Source organism: Rhamphochromis sp. 'chilingali', assembly GCF_963969265.1.
Source record: "Rhamphochromis sp. 'chilingali' genome assembly, chromosome: 11".
Taxonomy (NCBI): Eukaryota; Metazoa; Chordata; class Actinopteri; order Cichliformes; family Cichlidae; genus Rhamphochromis; species Rhamphochromis sp. 'chilingali'.
Window position 1 is genome coordinate 37480954 of NC_137938.1, and position 22199 is coordinate 37503152.

Below are 22199 nucleotides of genomic sequence, written 5' to 3' on the forward strand. Positions count from 1 at the left end.
TTGATTTGTGGTGACAGTCGAGCCGACGGCAGAGATTAGCGTGGCGGACAGACAAACTGAGTGTGACGCATGTTTGGGTAAACTGTTTCATCTTTCTGGTGACTGGAAGATAAACTTATCGCTCATCAGAGCGGGGATAGCGCAGGTCAGTAGGTGGAGTGGTTACCTCATGATCGGAAGGTCGGGGTTCGACTCCACTGAACGGCTACCCTGAGGTACCCCTGAGCAAGGTGCCGTCCCTACACGCTGCTCCCCGGGCGCTGCATTGGTGGCTGCCCACTGCTTCACTGGGTGAATGGGCTCAATGCAGAGGAGTCATATCCCTATGGGAGACTAACACACACACAGTGGGTCAGAGCCCTGACTGTGCCCCTCAAGTAGCTCCACTCACTCGACCTCCACGGCACTGTGCAGCGTGCTTCCTGATGGTCTAAGTAGAACCTGTCTGGTGTGATCAGTGAACGACCCAAAGGTCATGTGCTCTCCTGTGTCGGGCTGAATGAAAGGCTCCATATTGGTCTCAGTGTTCAGATAAACTCAAACGGACGAGTAGGGATGGGTACCAGTATCCGGTGCCATGATCTGTCATAAACGGTAGTAACCAGACCGAAAAGCAGCGCACATTTCGGTGCTTTATTTCGGTGCTTTTTTTTCCTGAGCTGTGATACACTTTAGATTCTAGCCAATCATTTTATGTTTCCGAGGATAGTAGGCGGGTCCAGGTACGTACGTTCTTTTAGAGCAGAGCTACAGATTAAAAATGCCCAAAGCGAAGCGGTCAAAAGTCTGGCTGTACTTCACAGCAAAAGATGCAAACTCAGCAGCAACAAGTGCTTTAAGCTGATACTGTGATACTGTCAAAGGAGGTAACACCTCGAATCTGATGAAACACCTGGTGACGTATAGCGGTTTTTAAAAAAGTCGAGAAATGCGCCGTATTTGATAGCTTGCTGCGAGACCTCACACCGAGCACGTCTACTGCGGGTGGGTTGCCTGTTATCGGACCCGGAGTTAGCAACATCCCCCAAAAACCCGAAGAGGAGAGTCCTGGCCCCTAGCCCTGCCAGTGTAGCAGGAATGATGAGGATGATGATGCAGCAGCAGCCGTTCTTCTCTGCGTGAGGAGCTTAATGTTGTTCGCGTGTAATTTACGTTGAGTAGGCTAACCACGTTATTACATTAATGCAGGTAAGGTGAACTAGCAAACATCATCATAGCTACATGCGGCTGTCTTCTTGTTTGATGGCAGATGCTCCCTTCACCCTGGACAAAAAGGCTAAAATGACCAAAGAAAAAGTGGAAAACAGTTAAACATGAGAGGTTTTTGGACAAAGTTTGTGATTTTTCCATTGTTTAAGCACTGCTTCCAGCCAAGAGTGATGCCATATATGCCCCATAGCTGCAGAAAAGGCTAACATTGTTATCTTTTTACAAAAAAAAACAGCTGAACATGAGAGGTTTTTGGACAAAGTTTGTGTTTTTTCCATTGTTTAAGCACTGCTTCCAGCCAAGAGTGATGCCATATATGCCCCATAGCTGCAGAAAAGGCTAACATTGTTATCTTTTTACAAAAAAAAACAGCTGAACATGAGAGGTTTTTGGACAAAGTTTGTGTTCTCCATTCTTTAAGCACCGGTTCGAGCACCGTTTAAGCACCGGCACCGTTTCAAAAGTACCGGTTTGGCACCGGTATCGGATAAAACCTAAACGATACCCATTCCTACGGACGAGTCATGTTTCACATGTGTGACCATGACAGAGACGTTGTCTCTATTCTGTGTTTGCAGGCCCTTGGGCTCAAATATATGCAGGCTGCTGCCACACTGTTTGACACCTTTGATAAGGAAAAATAAACCAGTTTATTTCCAGTGCAATACTTCAGTTACCAGTCAAGTCAAACAGTGATGAGCAGTGCATGATCACATCCCCAGTTCATATACTTCAACAATCACCTTAGGTCAAAGCATTACTGTCGCACATACCTGTAGACACAAAATGCTGCGACTGTATATGATGCGAACATAAAGAAGCACGAGCACAAATATTCTTGGCACGCTGTTTGTCTGCTGTGTCAGATACCAGGATCCATGTAGATGTGCTGTACTGTGATTAGAATATTTACCCATGTTTCTCGCTTTATTTACAAACACAAAACTGTCTGATTGAGTTTATTTAGATCAACATTCACAAATGGGAGAACTTTATGAGAGCTGCTGTAATCAGCTGTGCGACAGCATTATTTACTCTCGCTGCTAAAGGAGGGAATAAAGGAAGCATCCAAGCTCCTTTCCTAAGCTCTCATCATGACCGCCATGCAGCTGCTTCGGGGTCACTTCACACAGGAGGAAACCTTCATGAGCAACAGAGGTTTTGATTGGACGATCCGTTTTAAACCGTTTGATTTTTGGATTTTTCCTGTGTTTCTCAGATCTCTCTTTAATGGTTCCCAGTAAACTTATGCTCACCTAAATGTTTTTCCTGAATATACAGGCCTCAACACATCTTCGTGACTTCGTGTTGTCCTATCAGAGCACTTCGCTCTCAGACGGCAGACTTATTTGTGGCTCTTTGAGGTTCAGAATGAGAGAGTTGGGCTGAGCTATCAGCTCTCCTGTGGAACCGCGTGCTGTTTGGCCTTTAAACTTTCCTTCTTTTGACTGTGACCCTGAGTCATCTTTTAATTATTATGCTGCAGGTTCAGGTTGCTGGAGGACGTCCCGTACACTGAGCGCTGCTCCCTCACGCTCCTCTGCTTCACTTCCTGAACTGTTTGTTTCTCTGCCGCAGCGTCTTTATTTGCCTCTCTGGGAGGAGTGTTGCTGTGAGCTGTCACCTCGTAATCTTCTTGTTCCTCTTTTGTAACCAGGAGTAGTTGGGTTAAGACAAGTATACCCAAACAGTTTGAACATAGCAGCACTGCATCAATACTTAAGCAATACTGCAATATTTTCACTGATCCATTTAAATGGAAAGTCTACCTCATTAGTCTCTTGTCTCTGTGAGTCTCGGTTTTAAATCCCTCGACTGTCACATTTGGCTCAATGCAATGTTTCCAGTTTTAAGCAGTTAATAAAAGCTCCCATCGGTGGAACAGCTGCAAGGTCCCGTTAGTGATCTGATGTTTTCCTGAACAGTGAAGACTGGTGTGTTCAAATGTGAGGCCTGTTTGCTTCATCATTTATTATTAATTTTGCTGTTTTAAATGACAATATTAGAGAACTGTCACGGCGGGGTGTGCCAGTGTGAGGAAAGAGGTAGACCCAGATGCAGACACGGTGGAGACAAAACGTAGTTTCAGAAATAAAGCGAGCCTTTATTGGCTGATTGCAGAAGAAAAAACAAGGAACTAGAGAAACTAAGGAGGCTATGAACACTGTTAACAAAAAGGCTGTGACACTCAGTGAAAAACTATGACAAGAACACTGAGTAAACTAGAAACACAGAGAAACAATGGAGTAAACCTATGAAAGCTGTGGTGAGGTTAACAGACGCTCTGACACTGACTGAGTGGAACACACAGACTAAATACACATAAGGAATGACCAAAGGAAGTAGAATCACATGGGGAAAACAGCTGACAGCAATTAATACAATGACAGGACAAACTAAACATAATAAACACAAAACTCTTTCAAAATAAAACAGGAAACATAAGGAGATCCAGACATGACTTGAACTTGACAAACAAAGAAAACTTAGAGATGAAACATGGCAGAATGTAACCAGATAAACCGAAATGAAACGAGACTAAAAAGAATAACAAAACACCAAGAAACTCAGAATACTGGGTCACATGACCCAGGAACATGACAAGAACACGGAAAAAACAATATTGTAGTTCCAATTTGGCACAAAGTTGAATTTCACACTACTGTAAAATAAATAAAATAAGTCACATAGATTCATCTTTTTAAAAAAGAAGAATCCTCAACATGAAATTCTGACTCACAGAAAAATTTATTTTCATTCAACTTTCACGGCTGATTGAGTAAATACGACAAGTCACACCACAAACACAAAAATATCAGCAGCGTCTAATCTGAACAGAACAAAATTCTTTCTCGATGGCACTAAGTATAATATTACAGGCTTACAAGTAAAATACTGTCCGAATAAGACATAAAGGATTTTTCCTTTCATAATTAAATTATCACAAAGCAAAATTAAAACCTCAAAGTGCTCAGAGCGCAACAGAAAACTACAAGTGACTAAATGTTTTTTATTACTAAAATGTTGTTATGTTTACACTTTTTCCGACTGTTATTACAGGTTTTAGTGCGACATAGAGGATGACATCATCTGATTCCCGAGCTTCTGCTTGAGCTTACGCAAAAAAAGATGCGAAACAAAAACTTGGTAACTTACCCGACACAAAGATGCCGACGCTCTGTTCAGCATCAAAACTCTCCATCTGATATAAATCTGATCGTTCCTCCTCCCACGCCTATCAGAAGGTCCTCGTGTAACGTCCATTTGATGCTCGCAGTCATTTAAAGTGAAGATGACTTATTCAAATGTTATTACAGATGCAAACAGGCTGAAGAGATAGTGCGAGATAAATGAGGTCAGGAGTGTCTTCTTCATGTGTCCCGTACCTCTTTATTAAAGTGCGTTTCAAACCAGCACATCTGCTGCATCATCTGTCAGTAACTATGGAAACGTTTGGAAACGGCGGCGGCGTCCTCTGAACTGAAAGCAGCTTTTTGGGTGTTTTTACACCCAAAATCTTTTTGCCTGAGAACTTCAGTGATATTTGAATATTATTATAATTATGATAATTCTGTCACAGGAGTGTTCAGGCTCGATTCCTCCTCTGAACCAATCAGTGATGAGCAGGACGAGGATGCAGCCTGGGACAATTTACATCTCAATCCTTATTTTAATGGAAACACAAAATGCTCGTACTTTGTCTCAAACCTTCATTTTGTCGTTAAATTTAAACTGGATCAAATGATTCAAACTCCAGTCACCCGTCTCCACGTTACAGTTAACTGAAAACTGCAGGAAGCGAATATATCGACCTGGGAAGTGTTTTGTTTTGTTAAATGCATGTAAGTACTAAAAAAGACAAAAATCTTAGGAACTCTGCACAACAGAGCTGTGGGCTCTAACAACAAGAATAGCAAAGGTCCACCCTTAAAGATGGATCATCGCGGCGCAGTGGTTAGTACTTGTACCTCACAGGAAGGAGGTTACTGGTTTGAATCTGCTGGTCAGTTCGTTCTGTGCCGAGTGTCCAGGGTTCACAAAAGGAGTTTGTCTGCACGAGTTTCTGGTAAGAGTCCAAAGAGATGCTTCTCGGGTTAACTGGTAATTTTAACTGGTCAAACTTTGAATGTGAGCATTATAAACCTTGAACAAAAAGTAAGGAAATTTGTGTTTGCTTTGTTAATGCTGATTCGCCTTCAGAATTAATAAAGTTCTATGAGATGGGCCCGGATTTATCTCAGACTGTTCAGGAGCTCAGTGGTCCAGATGTGGGCAGAGATCCAGGACACCATCTTTTACGTGTCGGGAGTGAGAACAGGTTGAAATATTTTACTTTACAGAGGTTTTTTTTTCTAATTTAACACTGCAGTGATGGCTCTCATACAAATTGATCAGCTCCTACTCAATGAGTAAGTTTTCTAAACTGAGTTAATTCTGCAGTTTCAAATTTGTTTCATAAGGAGTTTTTGTTGCATCCTGTTGTAGTTTAATCACTGAACGTCATGGATCAGCAGTGTGAAAGGAAGGATGTGGACCCAAATGCAGGACTCGGGAGGCGGGACTTAAACTCAAAATTACAACTTAATCAATGGCCAAGAACACAAAAGGGAACTAATGAGAACCAACTCGCATGTCAGTGGTAACAAAAATAACAAGAACAGAAGCTCATAAATCCATAAAAATGCACAAACACGAGATTTGAGAACACAGAGAACAAAACTAAAGAAGCCCCTCCTCATTCTCTCTGTTTTGGTCTTAAGGGAGCACAGACGCTTCCGGACCTCAGTGACCAGAGTTGCTGGGATGGGAGAGGTCCATCGTGACCTTCATGCTTTGGTCTTGCACGCTTGGTGTAGACGGACCGCAGGTTCCCGGGTCCACACCTGGTCCTAGAACACAGGTACAGCTGTTTCCTGTCATTCTGCTTCAGCGGTTTGTGGACATATAAGTACACTTCCTGTTTATTATCTAACACTGTAATGACGCAGCCTGGGGCGGGGTCTCCGCTCCCGCGAGTACCAAGCGGACCCTCGCAGTGATGAGGATGCTGTGATGATGTCTCACTCTGTTCACATTTCTGGAAACCACAAATTTCAGACGGATTTTAAAGGAAAAGGCTCTTTTGTGTTTTTAGTTTACTTTAAATATGATGTAATAAATATATTTGAATCTTCACTACAGAAATTGACATTTTCTTTATATAGAATATGGACACATTTTGAATTGACTACATTTTAGTTTTGATCTTTTGTTTCTGTAGTCACATAATCAACAAGTACTGCCACACTTAAAAATCTGTATCATCCAAGTTACGTTATGGGGCATAATATCTAACTGAATTTATGAAATTAATATCTGTCTCTCTTCCACAGCATGTCTTTATCCTGTCTTCCTTCTCTCACCCCAACCAATCACAGCAGATGGCCCCGCCCCTCCCTGAGCCTGGTTCTGTCGGAGGTTTCTTCCTGTTAAAAGGGAGTTTTTCCTTCCCACTGTCGCCAAAGTTCTTGTTCATAGGGGGTCATATGCTGGTTGGGTTTCTCTGTATCTATTATTGTAGGGTCGACCTTACAATATAAAGCACCTTGAGGCGACTGTTACTGGGATTTGGCGCTTTATTAATAAAACTGAATTGAATTGAAAAACGTTGTATAAATCTCTCTGAGTAATCCAGGAGAGCAGAAAGGTGCTGTATGAGAATCATTTACCATTTATTGTTATCATTATTGTTATTATGCTCATCTGAGAGGTCTCATGTGGAAAGCAAAGCTCTGTAGGCTCGAGGTCACACAGTTCACATCTCAGATAAATAAACTATGTCTGACTAGACCTGAAAATGTTAATTCCTGCTAAGCTGAACTGTTATAATTCACATTACTGACACATGGGTTCTTCTTGTTTGCAGCAGGCTGACAGATGAGGTCAGGCTGGAGCTTCTGTGGACTGTGATGTTTGCAGACGACACTGTGATCTGCAGTGAGAGTAGGGAGAAGGTGGAGGAGAGCCTGGAGAGGTGGAGGTCTGCTCTTAGAGACAAGACAAATTAAAGTCAGTAGAAAGAAAACAGAATCCATCTGTGTGAATGAGACGGAGACCAGTGCGAAGGTCAGAACTTATTTCTATTAGTTTTATTGTTATTTTTAACGCCTCAGTTGACCACATATTATTTTGTTTTTTATTTGTTTTTGAGGAGAAGATTTGGCTTCTTTTTCGTTCCAGAGGTTTTTCTTTTAATTTTATAATTTATTTTCTTTGCTAGTCATTATTTTTTTATGAAAGAAGAAAATGTGGAAACCCTGTTCTGTCAGCAATAAATAAAAGACGGGAAGGTCTGCTTAGCTGACATCTCTGCAACACAGCACAGAATTCATTTAAGAAGTTTCTCGGTTTTTTTTCAAACAAGGATTTTACAAAAATAAAAGTAAAAAAAATCACCAAACATATTCAGCATAAACCTTTACATTCACACACTGCATCAAAATTATGCAGCCAAACTTATTTGCAAGCAAAAACGTTTTATGAGATTTATAAGATCTGTACTTTTCCTTATATTTATATATATTTTAAACATTTCTAATTACTTAATATTTATATGTAAAAATAAAAATAATATGTACTTTTAGAATGTACTTTTTGTCCTTGTCCTTTTAAAAAATAAAGATTCCACAACAATAAAAAATAAATGAGACACGTTGGCGCAGGAATCCTGCTTTGAGTGAGTCATCTTGTTTTTAGACAACCTTTGGCCAGCCTCATCGCGAGCTCCTCCGCGCAGACTCCCTGCATCCTAACGGGAGCATCACTGCGCACCGACACGGAGACCGACGCAGCGAGCGGACGACACCTCCGTCAGCCGATGTATGAAGGCTTCCTTTCCCGGATCAGCGGCTTGTTTTCGGTGATTCTCTTCTCATCCGTCGCTCCTCTATGGATGTGAAGTAAAAGCGGGCGGTAGTCAGTCGGTGTCTTCTCATCTCTGCGCTCTTTCTCCCCGCTCGGTCAGGACCGCATCCTGCCCCGATCCACAAAATGGCGGATATCAGCGAGCTGGGACCCGCCTACGGTGAGATCCAGGCCCTTTTGGTCTTCGTATCTTTTCCATCTCACCCACATCCACCGTGTTTAAATGGCCTCACTGCGTTAGGCTGTGGGGTGTACTGGGGTCAAATGCTGTGACATATTTAACGGATGCCTGCAGCAGGTGAATAAAGCGGCCGCACAGCCCATCACATCCAGTCTTTCCTTTCATGCTTCAGGGGTGGAGCGGGTCATCTTCCCGTGACTGGCACCACTGCCAGGCCGGTCAAATGAGCTCACACGGTGATTTTGTGACCGCAGCCATGTTTGAGTGGACGGTGTTGGGGAAAGATGACCGTCCTCTAAGTCATCATTTCACTGCCACGGAAAAAAGTGCGTGGGGTTTAAACGAGGCCTCGCGCGTGCCTCTGCATCATCGGTGACAAATTAAAAATAACAGCAGCCCGCGCGGGGGAGAAAAACAGGGCGTTCTCGCGGCGCTCCCACGCACGGTCTGCCTCGCTCTCGTGCGTGAGCGCGCGCCCGTCGGGGTGTGTATGGGTGACGTCATGTCTGTGCTCTCCGAGTGAAAAAACCTTTTAAATCAGTTTAATCGTCGCGTGGGAGCTGATCAGCGAAAGGAAAATAAAGTAAACGACGATTACGTCATCGATGAAGCGCCTTTTAATACAAATGAGCTGAAGATCCAGACTTACACCACATCTTATATATACTGGCTGATAAATGCAGTTAATCGATTGGCTGATTGTGGTGCGATCATAAAACTGGATGATGGTGTTTCTGTGGAAAATTATAATTGCTCCTAGTTTTCTGACATTTTTAGATAAAAATCTATATTGAAGGTTTCTGTTGTTTGCTGGTTTAAGACCCAGTAAAGAGCTCTGTCTGTGGTGAGCCTGAACATCCACCCAGAAGACACTCAGCCACTTTATTAGGCACAGCTTGCTAGCACTGGGTTGGGCTCCCTTTTACCTTCACAGCTGCTCTAAGTCGTCATGCCACACATTCAACATTTGGTCTATGATCACATGACATCATCACACAGCTGCTGCAGATTTGCCGGCAGTGTCCACGATGAGAATCTCCAGCTTCACCACATCCCAGAGGTGCTCGACTGGACTGAGATCTGAGCCCAGTGGAGTCACCATCATGTTAAAGAAACCAGTTTGAGGTGATCTGCAGTTTGTGACGTGGTCTGTTACGCTGCCGGAAGCAGCCATCGGCAGATGGGCCACTGTGGTAGTATTAAGGAGATGCACAAGGTCAGCTAACAGTGCTCAGTTAGCTTTGGGGTTTTAACGATCTTTTTCGTTAAGGAGCCCAAAGTGTGCAACCAAACCACACCTTTACCTCACCAGGCTGAACCACTGAGTCGGCTTCCTGTTCTTGACGGGAGCGGTGCCTGGTGGACTCTTCCACATTCAGCAAAGAGTCTTGACTGCATCCCTCAGTGCACTGAGTCGCTCCTGCGTGTTTGGCTGAGGACATATTTGCATATTTGCAATTCCAAGCAGTTGAATGGGTGTGCCTAATAAAGTGGCTCGTATAGTATGTGACAGGAAGTTCTGTCCTAAAGATCTGGTTTCACCGACAGAAGCTGCAAATAAGCAGAACGAGGGAGCTTTAAAATGACAGGTTAAGACTTCTGAATCAATCCACTGTATTATTCAGGAGCTCGTTGATCCACATACCGATCAGCTGAGGTTATGGATCAGCTCAGGACGGTGCTGATTGGAAAAGAGCTTTTGGTGTGAAGAAATGGTGGCTTCCAATGATTATGTGAACAAATCATTGAGCGTAAAGACAATCAATCACCTTCTGCATTCGTTTTAGCTGCAAAGCTACAAAGCTGTGCGCTTGAATGGTTTGTTCTGCTTCCCTGCAGAGCGAGAGTTCATGTTGAACCCCAGTTTAGTTGAGCTCCGATGACTCAGAGAACCTTTAGTCAGCAAATTTAATCCAGATTAATCAAACCAACAGGCGTCACTGGGCCCACTGAAGGGCTGTGCAGAGTGCAGAGTTAGCATCCATACATTCTGGACTTTACTGCATTTTTTCATAATGTCTGAATCCCACTGACGAGTTTGATATTAGACATTAAATTCTCTTCATTGTCAGTTTAAATTGGGGGGGGGTTCAGTAAAATTATTATATAGTTACACCTCCAACCTTAAAATAAAGATGTTGTTCCCCACAAACTAGAACGAGCTCGACGCACCTCACATACCAGACATAGAAGCTGTGTGCAGGGAGCCTGAGGACGGCTGTGCAGACAGCTGTCTGTAGCTGTCAGCAGGGGGTCTCAGCGCTGCACAGCTCAGGTGCCCGTTAGTTGTTAATTAACTGGAGCTCTCTTTCTCTTTCCCCGTGGCTCCCACTTCCTGCAGGTCACCTGAGGCGCCGCTCTGTGTCCATCTGGGCCAAAAAACTCCCACTGTGTTATTTATTATCTGTATTGTTCAAGTGTACAGACACATCTTTAATATTCAGTAAGTTCGTTGCATTTACTTAAGTGAATCGATATGTTAAATAATCACAATTAAACCTGAAAAATTGTGATTATGTTTCTTTCCACAATCAGACAAACGAATACGTCTCATGCAGCACGGACTTCCTGTCGTATCCTCCAGTCATTAAATATCTGGATGTGAGCAATTACAGTTATTGGACACTTTTTCCTGTAATCGAGTGTAATCAGTCAGAGACAAAGGTCAGAACAGACACAGGTTACAGATGAACTGGTTACTCCGTGAGAAATCACATTAAGTGATGATTTAAACTGCTGAGAATAAACCGAGCAGATCAGAGACTGTGAGCTTCTCCTCAGTGTGTGTGTGTGTGTGTGTGTGAGCAGGAGCGTGTATTCATATCTTTGTGGGGACCAAAAATTGGAAGTTTTAGGGGACCAACAGCCCTTATAGGGACCGAAAATCGTGGTCCCCACAAGTTTGAAGGCATTGTTGAGACTCAAAATGTGGTTTTAGTGTCAGGGTTGCAGAGGGGTTATGGTTAAGTTTAGGGTAAGTGGCTCAGGAAAGCATTATGTCAATTAGATGTCCCCACAAGATATGAATGCCCAACATGTGTGTGTGTGTGTCCCAGAGTTGCCAGGCAGCGAGCTCAGCTGCTTTCAGCTCTTTCCAAAACATGACATCATCTGATGGAGTCTGAATGAAAAGCGAGAACAAACAGGAAGGAGGATTTTCTGGACTTTGATTCTGCAGCTTTTACACTTTGAGCAGCGACTCTGTGTCCGTCACCTCAGCAGCAGAAACACGTCAGACCTGCATATGAGTCAAAACACTGACAGCAAAGAGGAAACAGGGAGGCTTCAAGTGTGTGACACAGTGTACCAGGCACAGACTGCGTGAAGCTGTAAATGCTGTAACCACAGCTAATCACACAGTTCACTTCATCAACACGAGCAGTTTATTGTTTTATTCATATTTTATTTAGCGTTGTTTCCTTTAATCTGACTGAAACACGCGCTGATGTGGTTCTGACGCAGCCGTTTCTGTCACCAGCAGCAGTGTCCCGCCTGCAGAAGAATCTGATTGGTTACTCATCACAATTTAAAGCCTATAGGAGCCAAACAAAGTAGGTCATTCATTCTGGAGCAGCTCTGCTGAGCTGTGATGGAGACACAATAGCAGATGTTGGTGAAGTTGCAGTAAATAGATTTTACTAATGAAGCTTCTTAGATTTGATGGAGTTCTTCACCTCAGTTCTGCTCTTGCTCTTGTGTGTTTTTTCACCTCTCTTTGGCTTTTGTTCTGCGGTTGTGTGTTTATTTCATTCAGCGAGGTTGCTTTTCATGTTTTGGCTGCTGTGGAAATGCCAAGGGCAGCCTCGCGCTACGGGGCTGCTTCAGGCTGTGTGGCAGTGTTTAGGAGTCTGGAGCCTTCCAATGAGAGGTGGATACACTCTGCTAACGTTGCATCCTCCACCTGGGGTGGAGAGATTCTGGGACATGAGGACTTTCAGAGAACAGTGTGTAAAGTGGCAGAAACACGAGCTCCCTGCAGCTTTCCAAGAATCCCAGTGACTCAGTGGATCAATTGAAAAGGTTTTTCTCGCACTAGTTTTCTGGGATGGACATTTACTAACTGCGTCCTCTCTCTGTGGATGCTTTGCGTCCGGCCTGATCACCGACATATTGAAGCTACAGCTCGCTACGTTTTGCTTTAGCTGCTGGGTAGCACACTGAATTCTACCTCAGCATTCAGTGAATACCAAGTCAGTACATCAGTGCAGTTTCTCTGGGAAAGCTACTGTGTGTGTGTGTGTGTGTGTGTGTGTGTGTGTGTGTGTGTGTGTGTGTGTGTGTGTGTGTGTGTGTGCGCGCGCGCGCGTAGCATCAGTGTGCCCTTGTGTGACTCACAACAATACTCTTTTATACCCAGCAAACAAAGAGCTCCACAAACCCCGCCTCTCTGCTCTTCCTCCGCCCAGTGCTCAGATGTTTCTAATGAGATCCTCGGAGAGTCGATGTGGTGACTTCACTCTGTGTTACTGTTTTTAAATATGCTGTCACCGACTGCGCTGCCCTAGCTGCTGTAGGATGCTACAGTCTGCGCTCTCTGGTGGTCCCAGTGCTCGAATATCTCCACCTCTTAGATTTGGATTATATGGAAGGGAAACACTGACGGTCTCTGTGAGGACTGCAGCGATTCACCAAATAACTAACTAGCTAACTACAGAAGTTAAAATAAAAGTGTGCGTCTGCAGACCAACTGTTAACGTAGCTTGACTTAGCTTCAAATCGGGCAGCTGAAGTCAGACGGCAGCTTTCTTACTTCCTGTCAGTGAACCTGAAGCGAGCAGGGGAGAGTCTAAAGGAGGGCACGGGGGGCACTACGCTGCAGATTATCATTTCTATAAAATCTAAGTAAATAAAGTAAAAACACAAATGGGTCAGTGCAACACTGAAGTATTATTAACATTAATTATTAACATCCACACCGTCTCAACATGTGTTTTACACACTGTTGCAGTCATCACATGCTCCTTTAAATCTCACACACACAAGGACTCACACATGAAGACAGTAAAGCTACATCATAGGGCTGGGCGATATATCGAGTTTTTTAAAAATATCGATATATTTTCATACGAGATATAAGATGTGACCATATCGTTTATATCGATATAGTCTATGTTACGTTATAATTATACTTGTGGAGCCGCAGGTTTGCCTCTCTTTCGTCCACTTTTGTCTCTACACAACGTTACTCGGCCTCGCCTCTCCTTCACTGAACACAACTCCGCCTCCCCCATAGCTTCACCTGCAGGCAATGACAAGATGAAAGCGGAAAATCTCCGTTAGCGAGTTACTGTGCGTGGGGCTGGACGGCGTCAACGTGTTAGCGAGCTAACCGCGCTAACGAGCTAACTGCGCTAACGACATGCAGCCAGGAGGTGCTGCACGGCCTAAAATCCTTTCATTTTCTCAAAAATCGACAGCGCGCCTTATGTATGAATTCTGGTTGTGCTTACTGACCGCGAACCGATTTTATGTGGTACACAGCGCTCAGCAATCTGTCAAATGTTTTAATATGACTTTGCTAAGCTACGGAGCTGCACCACTTGATTGATTGTCGGAGGATTACGGCTACCGGGGAGGAGCCTCGCGGAGTGATACGTACTGTGCTTCAACGTAATATTACCTTACTGTGTGTGTATAAGGACCACAAATGGCACCTGTTCAGAGACGTGGTGCAGCTGTGAAGTCTGTCTCTTTGTTATTATGCTCAGCGTCTATTAGTTTACATTTTGACTGCACAATTGTGAGCTCTTTGTTATGCACAAAAACAACATTGTTTTCTTTTATTTATGGACCATGATTATTTAATAAATGCTGATAATTTATTTTTGAGTAATTTCTTCATGTACATCTACGCTGTATGTTAATAAAAGTGCCCGTGTGACATCTGGGACACAGTGTGACTAAGAACTCTCTTTTTGTTCTTAACTTATGGCTTTAAAAAAAAATCGAGATATATATCTTATATCGCCATCCAGCTAAAAAATATCGAGATATGAATTTTGGGTCATATCGCCCAGCCCTACTACATCATACACGAGGCAGTGATACGCCTCCCAAAATACAGAGTAAAGACTATTTTCTGTCTCATTTTATATTTAATTACTGTTTTTATTATTTAATTATTTTTGCACTTGAGAAAATAAACATAAACACACTACAAGCGTTACGCTGGCACGTTATGTAAACCACTCAAAGTACTGCGATTTCTAAAATGGAAAAAATTAACAGTTTATTTAAGATTTGTTTTGAATATTTACTGTTGCTGATTAATAAGACGACTACTTCGTATCCGATTACTCGATATTCAAAAGTCCTCTTGGCTCCGCCCACAAACAGATGTTAATTGGGCAAAGCGTTCGGTTATATTTGGTTACTCGGTTATTCTGAAAGTCCTGGACCCTGCTGTGCGGTGGATGGCAGACTTCAGGGTTACAAATGGCGTCACACTGGGATAAACTGCGTGTTTGTGTGTTGACTGAACAGCAGCCTGTTGTGTCTGACTCACTCCACTGTCGCTCTCTCTCTCGCAGCCATGTCTCCGGTGCTGGCGGGCTTCCTGGGGGCTGGTGTTTTGGTTTTGGTCGTGGTGGTTCTGGTGCTGCTCTGGTCCTTCTGTCAGCGCCGTTACCTCCGAATCTCTGGGCGCTACAAGCTGCACGGGGACCGTTACTATGACTCGGAGGATCCGCCCTACAAGTTTATCCACATGCTAAAGGGGATCAGCATTTACCCAGAATCCCTCAGCAGCAGCAAAAGGATCGTGCGCGGCATCCGGCGTGTCGACCGTTCCGACCGTGACGGAGAGCGAGGCTGCACCACAGCGGGCACCGCCGGGAGGGGGATGGTGCTTGTGGACGCTGAGAACAACATCCTGGATGTCCCCGGTCAGCTGCAGATGAGTCACCTGGTCCCTCCTGCCGGCGCAGACGCCGCCCACGGCCAGGGTCGGCTGGAGCGGGCTTTACCGGTCCGTGCTGACTACTGCTGCCTGGACAGCAGCTCAGCCAGCAGCAGCCAGACCAGCAGTAAGACGGCGTCCCCCTTTACCCCCGCCTCCTCAGAGCCCGAGCCTGAGCCCAGCCTGGGCTCCATCAGCCTCACCGTCGACTACAACTTCCCCAAGAAGGCTCTGGTAGTGACCATCGTCGGCGCCCGGGGCCTCCCCGCCATGGACGAGCAGGCGGGTAGTTCAGACCCCTACGTGAAGATGACCATCCTCCCCGAGAAGAAGCACCGCGTCAAGACCCGCGTCCTGAGGAAGACCCTGGACCCACTGTTTGATGAGACCTTCACTTTCTACGGCGTGGCCTACAGCTCGCTGCCTGAGCTCACCCTGCACTTCCTGGTCCTCAGCTTTGACCGCTTTGCCCGCGATGATGTCATCGGGGAGGCAGTGGTGCCGCTGAAGGGCGTGGACCCGAGCACGGGCCGAGTCCACCTGAGCCAGCAGATCACCAAGAGGAACATGCAGGTGAGCGAGGCTTTGCTGCAGCTGTAATAAAACTAATGGTAGTTGTATTTGAAACAGTCGTGGAACAGACTTCTAGTCTGATCCCAGATTAGGGCTGCCACGATTAGTCGACTAGTCACGATTACGTCGACTATCAAAATCGTCGACGACTGATTTAATAGTCGACGCATCGTTTGAAGCTTTGTAAGATCCCAAAAGCAGGAATAAGTGGCAGGATTTAAGAGTGTAATAACGGACTGAAACAGAAGATGGCAGCACTGCATGTACAAGGATGCCAGCTGCCGTTAAACTCCGACGAAGAAGAAGCAGCTGTGTCCCAGAATTCATAGCGCAGCCCAGCTCAGTTTCCAACAATGGCGGCAGCTAGTTAGTTTTAATATTACTCTTATTATTCTTTCTGGGTCACAAAATAAACGTTTAACATATTTTCAGGCGAGAATGTAGCTGTGTAAACCTCAAATATCTGCTCAGTTTATCAAGACACCACATATTTTCAAAAGCGCTCCGACGTTTTCGGAGACGTCTGTTACCCACTAGCTCGATAGCTAGCCGGGGGCCATGAGAGCACCGGACTCCCGGCAGATCGTTTTCAAACCCACCGCCCTACTCAGGTTAAACATATACAAGTCACTTAGATAACTTAAAAATGTTATTGTTTGGCTTTTTTCAGTATTTTATTTGTTCCTGAGTAAATCGGCTGAGTTTATTAAACTCCACCGAAACAATCTGCACATTTCATTAAAATTTAATAAACTATCATCTTTTCTTTATTTTTAGTTAGCACAGACCTTAAACACTTAAAGCTGTAAGCTAATGATAGTTATATAAGAGCAGATGCTGCTGGTGCAATAAGCTGTACTTTTACGTTCAATGGATGATGATCTGATTAGTCGACTAATCGCAAAAATAATCGGTGACTAGTCGCCTATCAAAATAATCGTTTGTGGCAGCCCTATCCCAGATCAGCACTGAAACAGTGCCCTCATATAAATATGTTTCTGATGTAATCTCCAAAAGTTGAGTCTGTTCATCTGGATGTTTTCAGAGAAACGTTTCGTCACTCATCCAGGTGACGTCTTCAGTCTCAGCTGACTGAGACTGAAGACGTCACCTGGATGAGTGACGAAACGTTTCTCCCACTGAAAACGCTACGTGTGTGTGAATGTGTGTGTGAATGTGTGTGTGACTGGATGTGTAGAGCGCTTTGGGGTCCTTAGGCACTAGTAAAGCGCTATACAAATACAGGCCATTTACTTTCCTGGATGATGGAGATGCATCAAGACGTTTCTGATGTACTGTATTTGTATACAGCTGAAGTCACAGTTAGTGACTCTCATATGCAGCAGGAAGCAGCAACATAATAGTGACGTGATGTCCAGCCCATTTTTCTTAACCAATAAAGTTCTCAGTTTCTAATAAATATAAAATCATGTTCACAGTTGGGTCTGTTTTTGGTTGTTTCCATCCTAAATGACAGAGTTAGAAGTCACATGAGGCTAAAGCTTCCTGTTAGTGTTTGCACTCATGATTGACAGCAGTGGTCCTGGCACTTTACATACGTGACTAACTGACCCTGTTGTCTGCTCTCTGCGTTACCATGGCAGCCAGCTGCTCAGTCTGTGTCAGTGACAGCCTCGCTGTTGTTCCGTCTCTTATCAGTTTAATGTTGGATCGTCAAACATGCGAGCAGTGGACGAGAGAAAACACCGTAAACAAGAAACAGTCACCCGGATACAACGCTAACTTTGTTCCCTCTGTTGTGTGTTTTAGTGCGAGAGTCGTGGAGAGCTGCTGGCGTCTCTGTCCTACCAGCCGGTGTCTCATCGCCTCAGCGTGGTCGTCCTGAAGGCTCGACACCTCCCCAAGATGGACATCACCGGCCTGTCAGCCAGTGAGTAGAAAGCAGGACAGAGAGCAGGAAGACGCTCAGCGTTCAGTCTGACTTGCTTAGAAGATATTTTTCTGTTTTTTGAGGCACAGTCAATGTTGTGGTTGGAACATGCAGCATGGAGCGAGTCGGCCTAAAGCACCTGAATTGATTGATTTATTCATAAACTATCCACGCATATCCAAACACCCCCTGATAAACAACATGCTATAGAGCTGCTGTGCAATTGTTGTTTGTTCTTATATTGATGTAAGAGGATATTTGTCAAACATCGAAGCTTGATCTTAGACCGTTCTCCTTCTGTCCTCAGACCCCTATGTGAAGGTGAACGTCTTCTATGGCCGTAAGCGCATCGCCAAGAAGAAGACCCACGTGAAGAAGTGCACGCTAAACCCGGTCTTCAATGAGTCCTTCATCTACGACATCCCGCCCGAGCTTCTGCCCGAGATCTCTGTGGAGTTCCTGGTGGTCGACTTCGACCGGACCACCAAGAACGAGGTCCTGGGTCGCCTCCTGCTCGGCCTCCACAGCCCCTCCCCCTCTGGAGCCTCCCACTGGAGGGACGTGTGCGAAAACCCCCGCCGGCAGATCTCCAAATGGCACAACCTGAGCGAGTACTGAGGGAGGAGCACCGCCCAAAACCAGCCGACACCACCCACTGGCTGGGACTCCACCAGTGAAGCCACTGGGAAATAAAGACTCAGTGTACAGCACATACACACACACAGACACACACATACATAAAACAACACAGTCACACTGTTGTGATCATAGGTAAACTCTCTCCCTCTATTATCTCTCTACCACAACTACATCTGCAAGTATAAGAAGAATCCTGCAGCTCTTTACAGCCAGTAAACAAACCATGACGTCCATCTCTAAGACTGTTCTCGTGTCTCCTCTGGCTGTCGATGTGTGTCGACGGGGGAAGGAATGCTCAAATATGATTAAAAGAAATGTGAGAAAAAAGAAAAAGTTCCCCCTCTTGCTGTTGTTGCCATGCAGTTCATTGCATGTCCGTCTGAAAAGAAAAAAAAATCACTCCAAATGAAGAGTTGAGATCTGTGACATCACCACGGCAGGAAGAAATTTCAGCTCTGATAGAAAATATGATGAAAATACTGCATATAAACTGAAACGCTGAATATATCCAAGTAACGATTGCTCCTCTGGAGGACCAAACACTGCTGCAAAGAGTCGCTGCGACGCTCAGTCAACGTTCCATTTGCAGGATAGTTGCTGTTGTCAGACAGCAGCGTGCTTCTGCCTGCAGATCATTTTCACCCACCGCTCCTGCAGCAGATCGTACGACCGCACCCGACCCCGGAGGAAGTGCACTCGGCCTCGTTTCAACGGGGATTCAGGACCGTCAGAACCTCCTGACTGACCCTAGATCGTGTGAAATCAGCTCCTGCTCTTGAAGACTGAAAGATTATGTAAAATACTTGTTTGTAACATGAATGCATTACTCTAATTTAGGTTGCGAGTGACGCAGAGGGCGGCTGTGGTGCCTGATGATGTTTCAGCTGTTCTATCTTCAGAACTAAAACTAAAAGAGAAGCTAGTTTACCACAGGAGTGTAGTTACGATGAGGATAACACTCGCTTTAAATGATGGGAGGTAAATAAGAACTTCAGGGCTTAAAACTGAAACCAATGTGGAAGTGCTAAAACCTGCAGCTCCTCTAAACACTGTTCAGGCAGCTGGGTGACAATTCAGAAAAGAAAACAACCAAAATAAAGTCTGAAAACCTGAAAGGACATTAAAAAGCAATGAAATCTGCAGCATACAGCAGTTAATGACTAGAATTCAGCTGACCGTCGAAAGTACAAAAAGTCTTTATAGTTCGACTACCTCTTTGATGCTAAAAGTAGCGTAACCAGAAACATCAGATGTAGCTTTTGTTGCTTACGACTCTTGCTGGAAAACGCTGAATATCCTGAAATGCAACAGTCCACATTCTACAGAAAAGCACTTTACTGTCATGTGACAAAAGTCCACCAAGTAATGTGTGTAAGGGCTGTTCAGTACACGCATTCAGAACTAATTAAGGCTTGTTTATAAAAGACTAATTCAGCGTTTTGACACAGTCACTGTTGATTTATCGAGGTCTTTAAAAGCTCTGATGGCAGGCGTCCACTCCAAAGGTCAGACTTCCATCTTGGACATAAAAGTTGGATGTAGGTACCGTGACATCAGCTTTTGGTCCCTGTGAAATCGAGGGAACTGAACACTCCTGCTTTTTAACTCTCATAAAAAATGACATCATGCTGCGTTCATAAAGACCTAAACTGTCAGGTGAAATGATAAATTCATCATGAAGGTGATAACAAGTAGGATTTCATTTCCTCAGTTCTTTCAGACTTCGGGCTTCTTATTCCAGCCCTCGCTGCCCCCTGCTGGTCATTAGAGGGAACTGCTTCCACATTGGGTTCACTTTTCAGACTCTGAACTTATGTTCATCTTCTGTATCCAGTCTTTATTTCTGCTGATTAGGCTCCACCTTCTCGTCTAAATATGGTCATCCTGGCACTAAACGCCGATGCTAAGGATGGGATGTGAAACATGCTCGGCGACCACGGCAGCGCTCCTCTGCTTCACTGCGCTGGTCTCATTTTGTACATTTCCCTCTCCTCCATCACACTGAGACTCTGATTTGCACTGCTTTGTAAAGCGTATCTCTCCCCCTGTGAATGTTCCCCTGCAGCCAGCTGGTGGCGCTGTTTTATATTACTTTGTTCCTACAAGCCCAGTGAATGTGTCTGAGGTGACGTTGGACTTTGGCTTCATGTTTTCTTACTGACGAGTTTGTTTGAGTGATGACACACTGTGAGTTTAGTCTCGAAAGCACATTTTAACCCCAGTTTAACTTTAACCTTGAATCTGCTCAACAGCTTGCTTACTAGTGCAGAGAGTAATAAAGTTTGTGTAAGTTTCACTTTGAATCATAGAGAGGTGAAGAAAACGCCACCTGAAGCCGGATCTCCATCGACGCCCTCGGATTCAAACTGTGACCTGCTGGCGGACGGACAGACAGACTGAGTGTACATTTGTACAGATGTGAAGATGTTTGCTGGTTTCCTTCCTGTCCGATGTTCTCAGAGCTTTAGTGTGTTTGAGCGCCCCCTGCTGTAGACCTGGATGCTAACCTCTGTGTTGGGTTTGTTAACACTCATTGGACGTACAAATAAAAACAAGTTATCCATGACGGCCGCGCCTGAACGCTCATTTCACTTTATTTACACTTGATCGTTTATTTTATGGGTCCAAGGTGGCGTGATATTAAGAATATTGTATATTGTCAACACAAACAATGGCAGATTTAATTGGCTCTATAAGGCATTATCACGCAGAGGTGGGACCAAGTCATTGTTTTGCAAGTCTCAAGTAAGTCTCAAGTCTTTATCCTCAAGTCAAGTCTCAAGTAATGTCAGGCAAGTCAGAGTCGAGTCTCAAGTCACTGGTGTAAAAGTCCGAGTCAAGTCACAAGTCTGACATTTTGAATTTCGAGTCCTTTCGAGTCTTTAAAAAAAAAAAAGAAGAAAAAAAGCACGTTGCACTTATGCTAAATGTAAATATTAGACCATGTAATTTTTAAATCTGTGTTTTTCTCAACACATGACAAAATAGTGAACTTAGAAAATATACACAAATTGTGAAATTGCACCTCTTTAAAATGCAGCTCAATTAAACCTAGCTCCAAGAATAATTTTCACCGACAGTTCTGAGATAAGCTGCATGTTATTCTTGGATGCGGTTGTAGGACCGGCTTTAAAATCGCATGACAAAAATATCATACACATTAAAAAAAACTGTATCACCAACGTAGCCTGGAAAACATTTGCTAGTTAGATGAAGTCATGATCTCATTGTAGCAAGAGAGAAGCACCGCCTACGTTCTTTATGCAACTTCTTGAAAGTTGGAAGCTGCTCCATCTGTCTGTGATTCTCTTCTTGCATGTTTTGCATATTGCATTTCGGTTTTTTGTTGACTACTTCATAGTTTATGTACCTGAAAAAAATATCTCCTTGCAGCATTTTTGAGCGGTTTTTTTTCTTTTTTAAAAAAAATCTGGTTAATTTGATTGGCTGTGCTACAGCTCACGCACACATACGTACGGAGTGTGGTTTGAATAAATGAATCAATTGAATTAATGGTGCACACTTTCTATATAATATAATATGCGTGTTAAATTTTATATTTGGGGTGAAATATCAAGTCCCAGGTCATTGGTGTAAAAGTCCAAGTCAAGTCACAGTCTTAGAACATTTTTTCAAGTCAAGTCTAAAGTCATAAAATTAACGACTCGAGTCTGACTGGAGTCCAAGTCATGTGAATCGAGTCCACACCTCTGTTATCACGTCAACCTGCAGATCATTCTAGCACAGTAGTTCCCAAACTACCGTACGCGTACCCTCGGGGGTACGCAAGTGGCTGTAGGGGGTACGCGTGGGTTGGGGTTGGAGTGGGGATCAAAAGTTTTAAAAGCCGAAATTTGCGCTAATGCAGTTTTTTTTGCCTGTCAAATACATGACTATATACCACC

General features: G+C 44.2%; 1 protein-coding gene across 1 annotated transcript; it reads left to right on the forward strand.

Annotated features, from left to right (window-relative positions):
* The first annotated feature begins 7971 nt into the window (after window positions 1-7971).
* On the forward strand, window positions 7972-20860 carry syt11b (synaptotagmin XIb). The gene is made up of 4 exons (XM_080896272.1): window positions 7972-8272; window positions 14824-15764; window positions 17535-17655; window positions 17963-20860. The coding sequence occupies exons 1-4, from the start codon at window positions 8239-8241 to the stop codon at window positions 18271-18273; spliced, it is 1407 nt and encodes a 468-aa protein (XP_080752398.1). The 5' UTR covers window positions 7972-8238; the 3' UTR covers window positions 18274-20860.
* Window positions 20861-22199: the final 1339 nt, after the last annotated feature.

Coding starts and splice junctions, on each gene's coding strand:
- syt11b (XM_080896272.1), top strand. CDS start 8,239: ATGGCGGATATCAGCGAGCTGGGACCCGCCTACG. Junction 8,273..14,823: donor CGAGCTGGGACCCGCCTACG/GTGAGATCCAGG, acceptor TCTCTCTCGCAG/CCATGTCTCCGGTGCTGGCG. Junction 17,656..17,962: donor CATCACCGGCCTGTCAGCCA/GTGAGTAGAAAG, acceptor TTCTGTCCTCAG/ACCCCTATGTGAAGGTGAAC.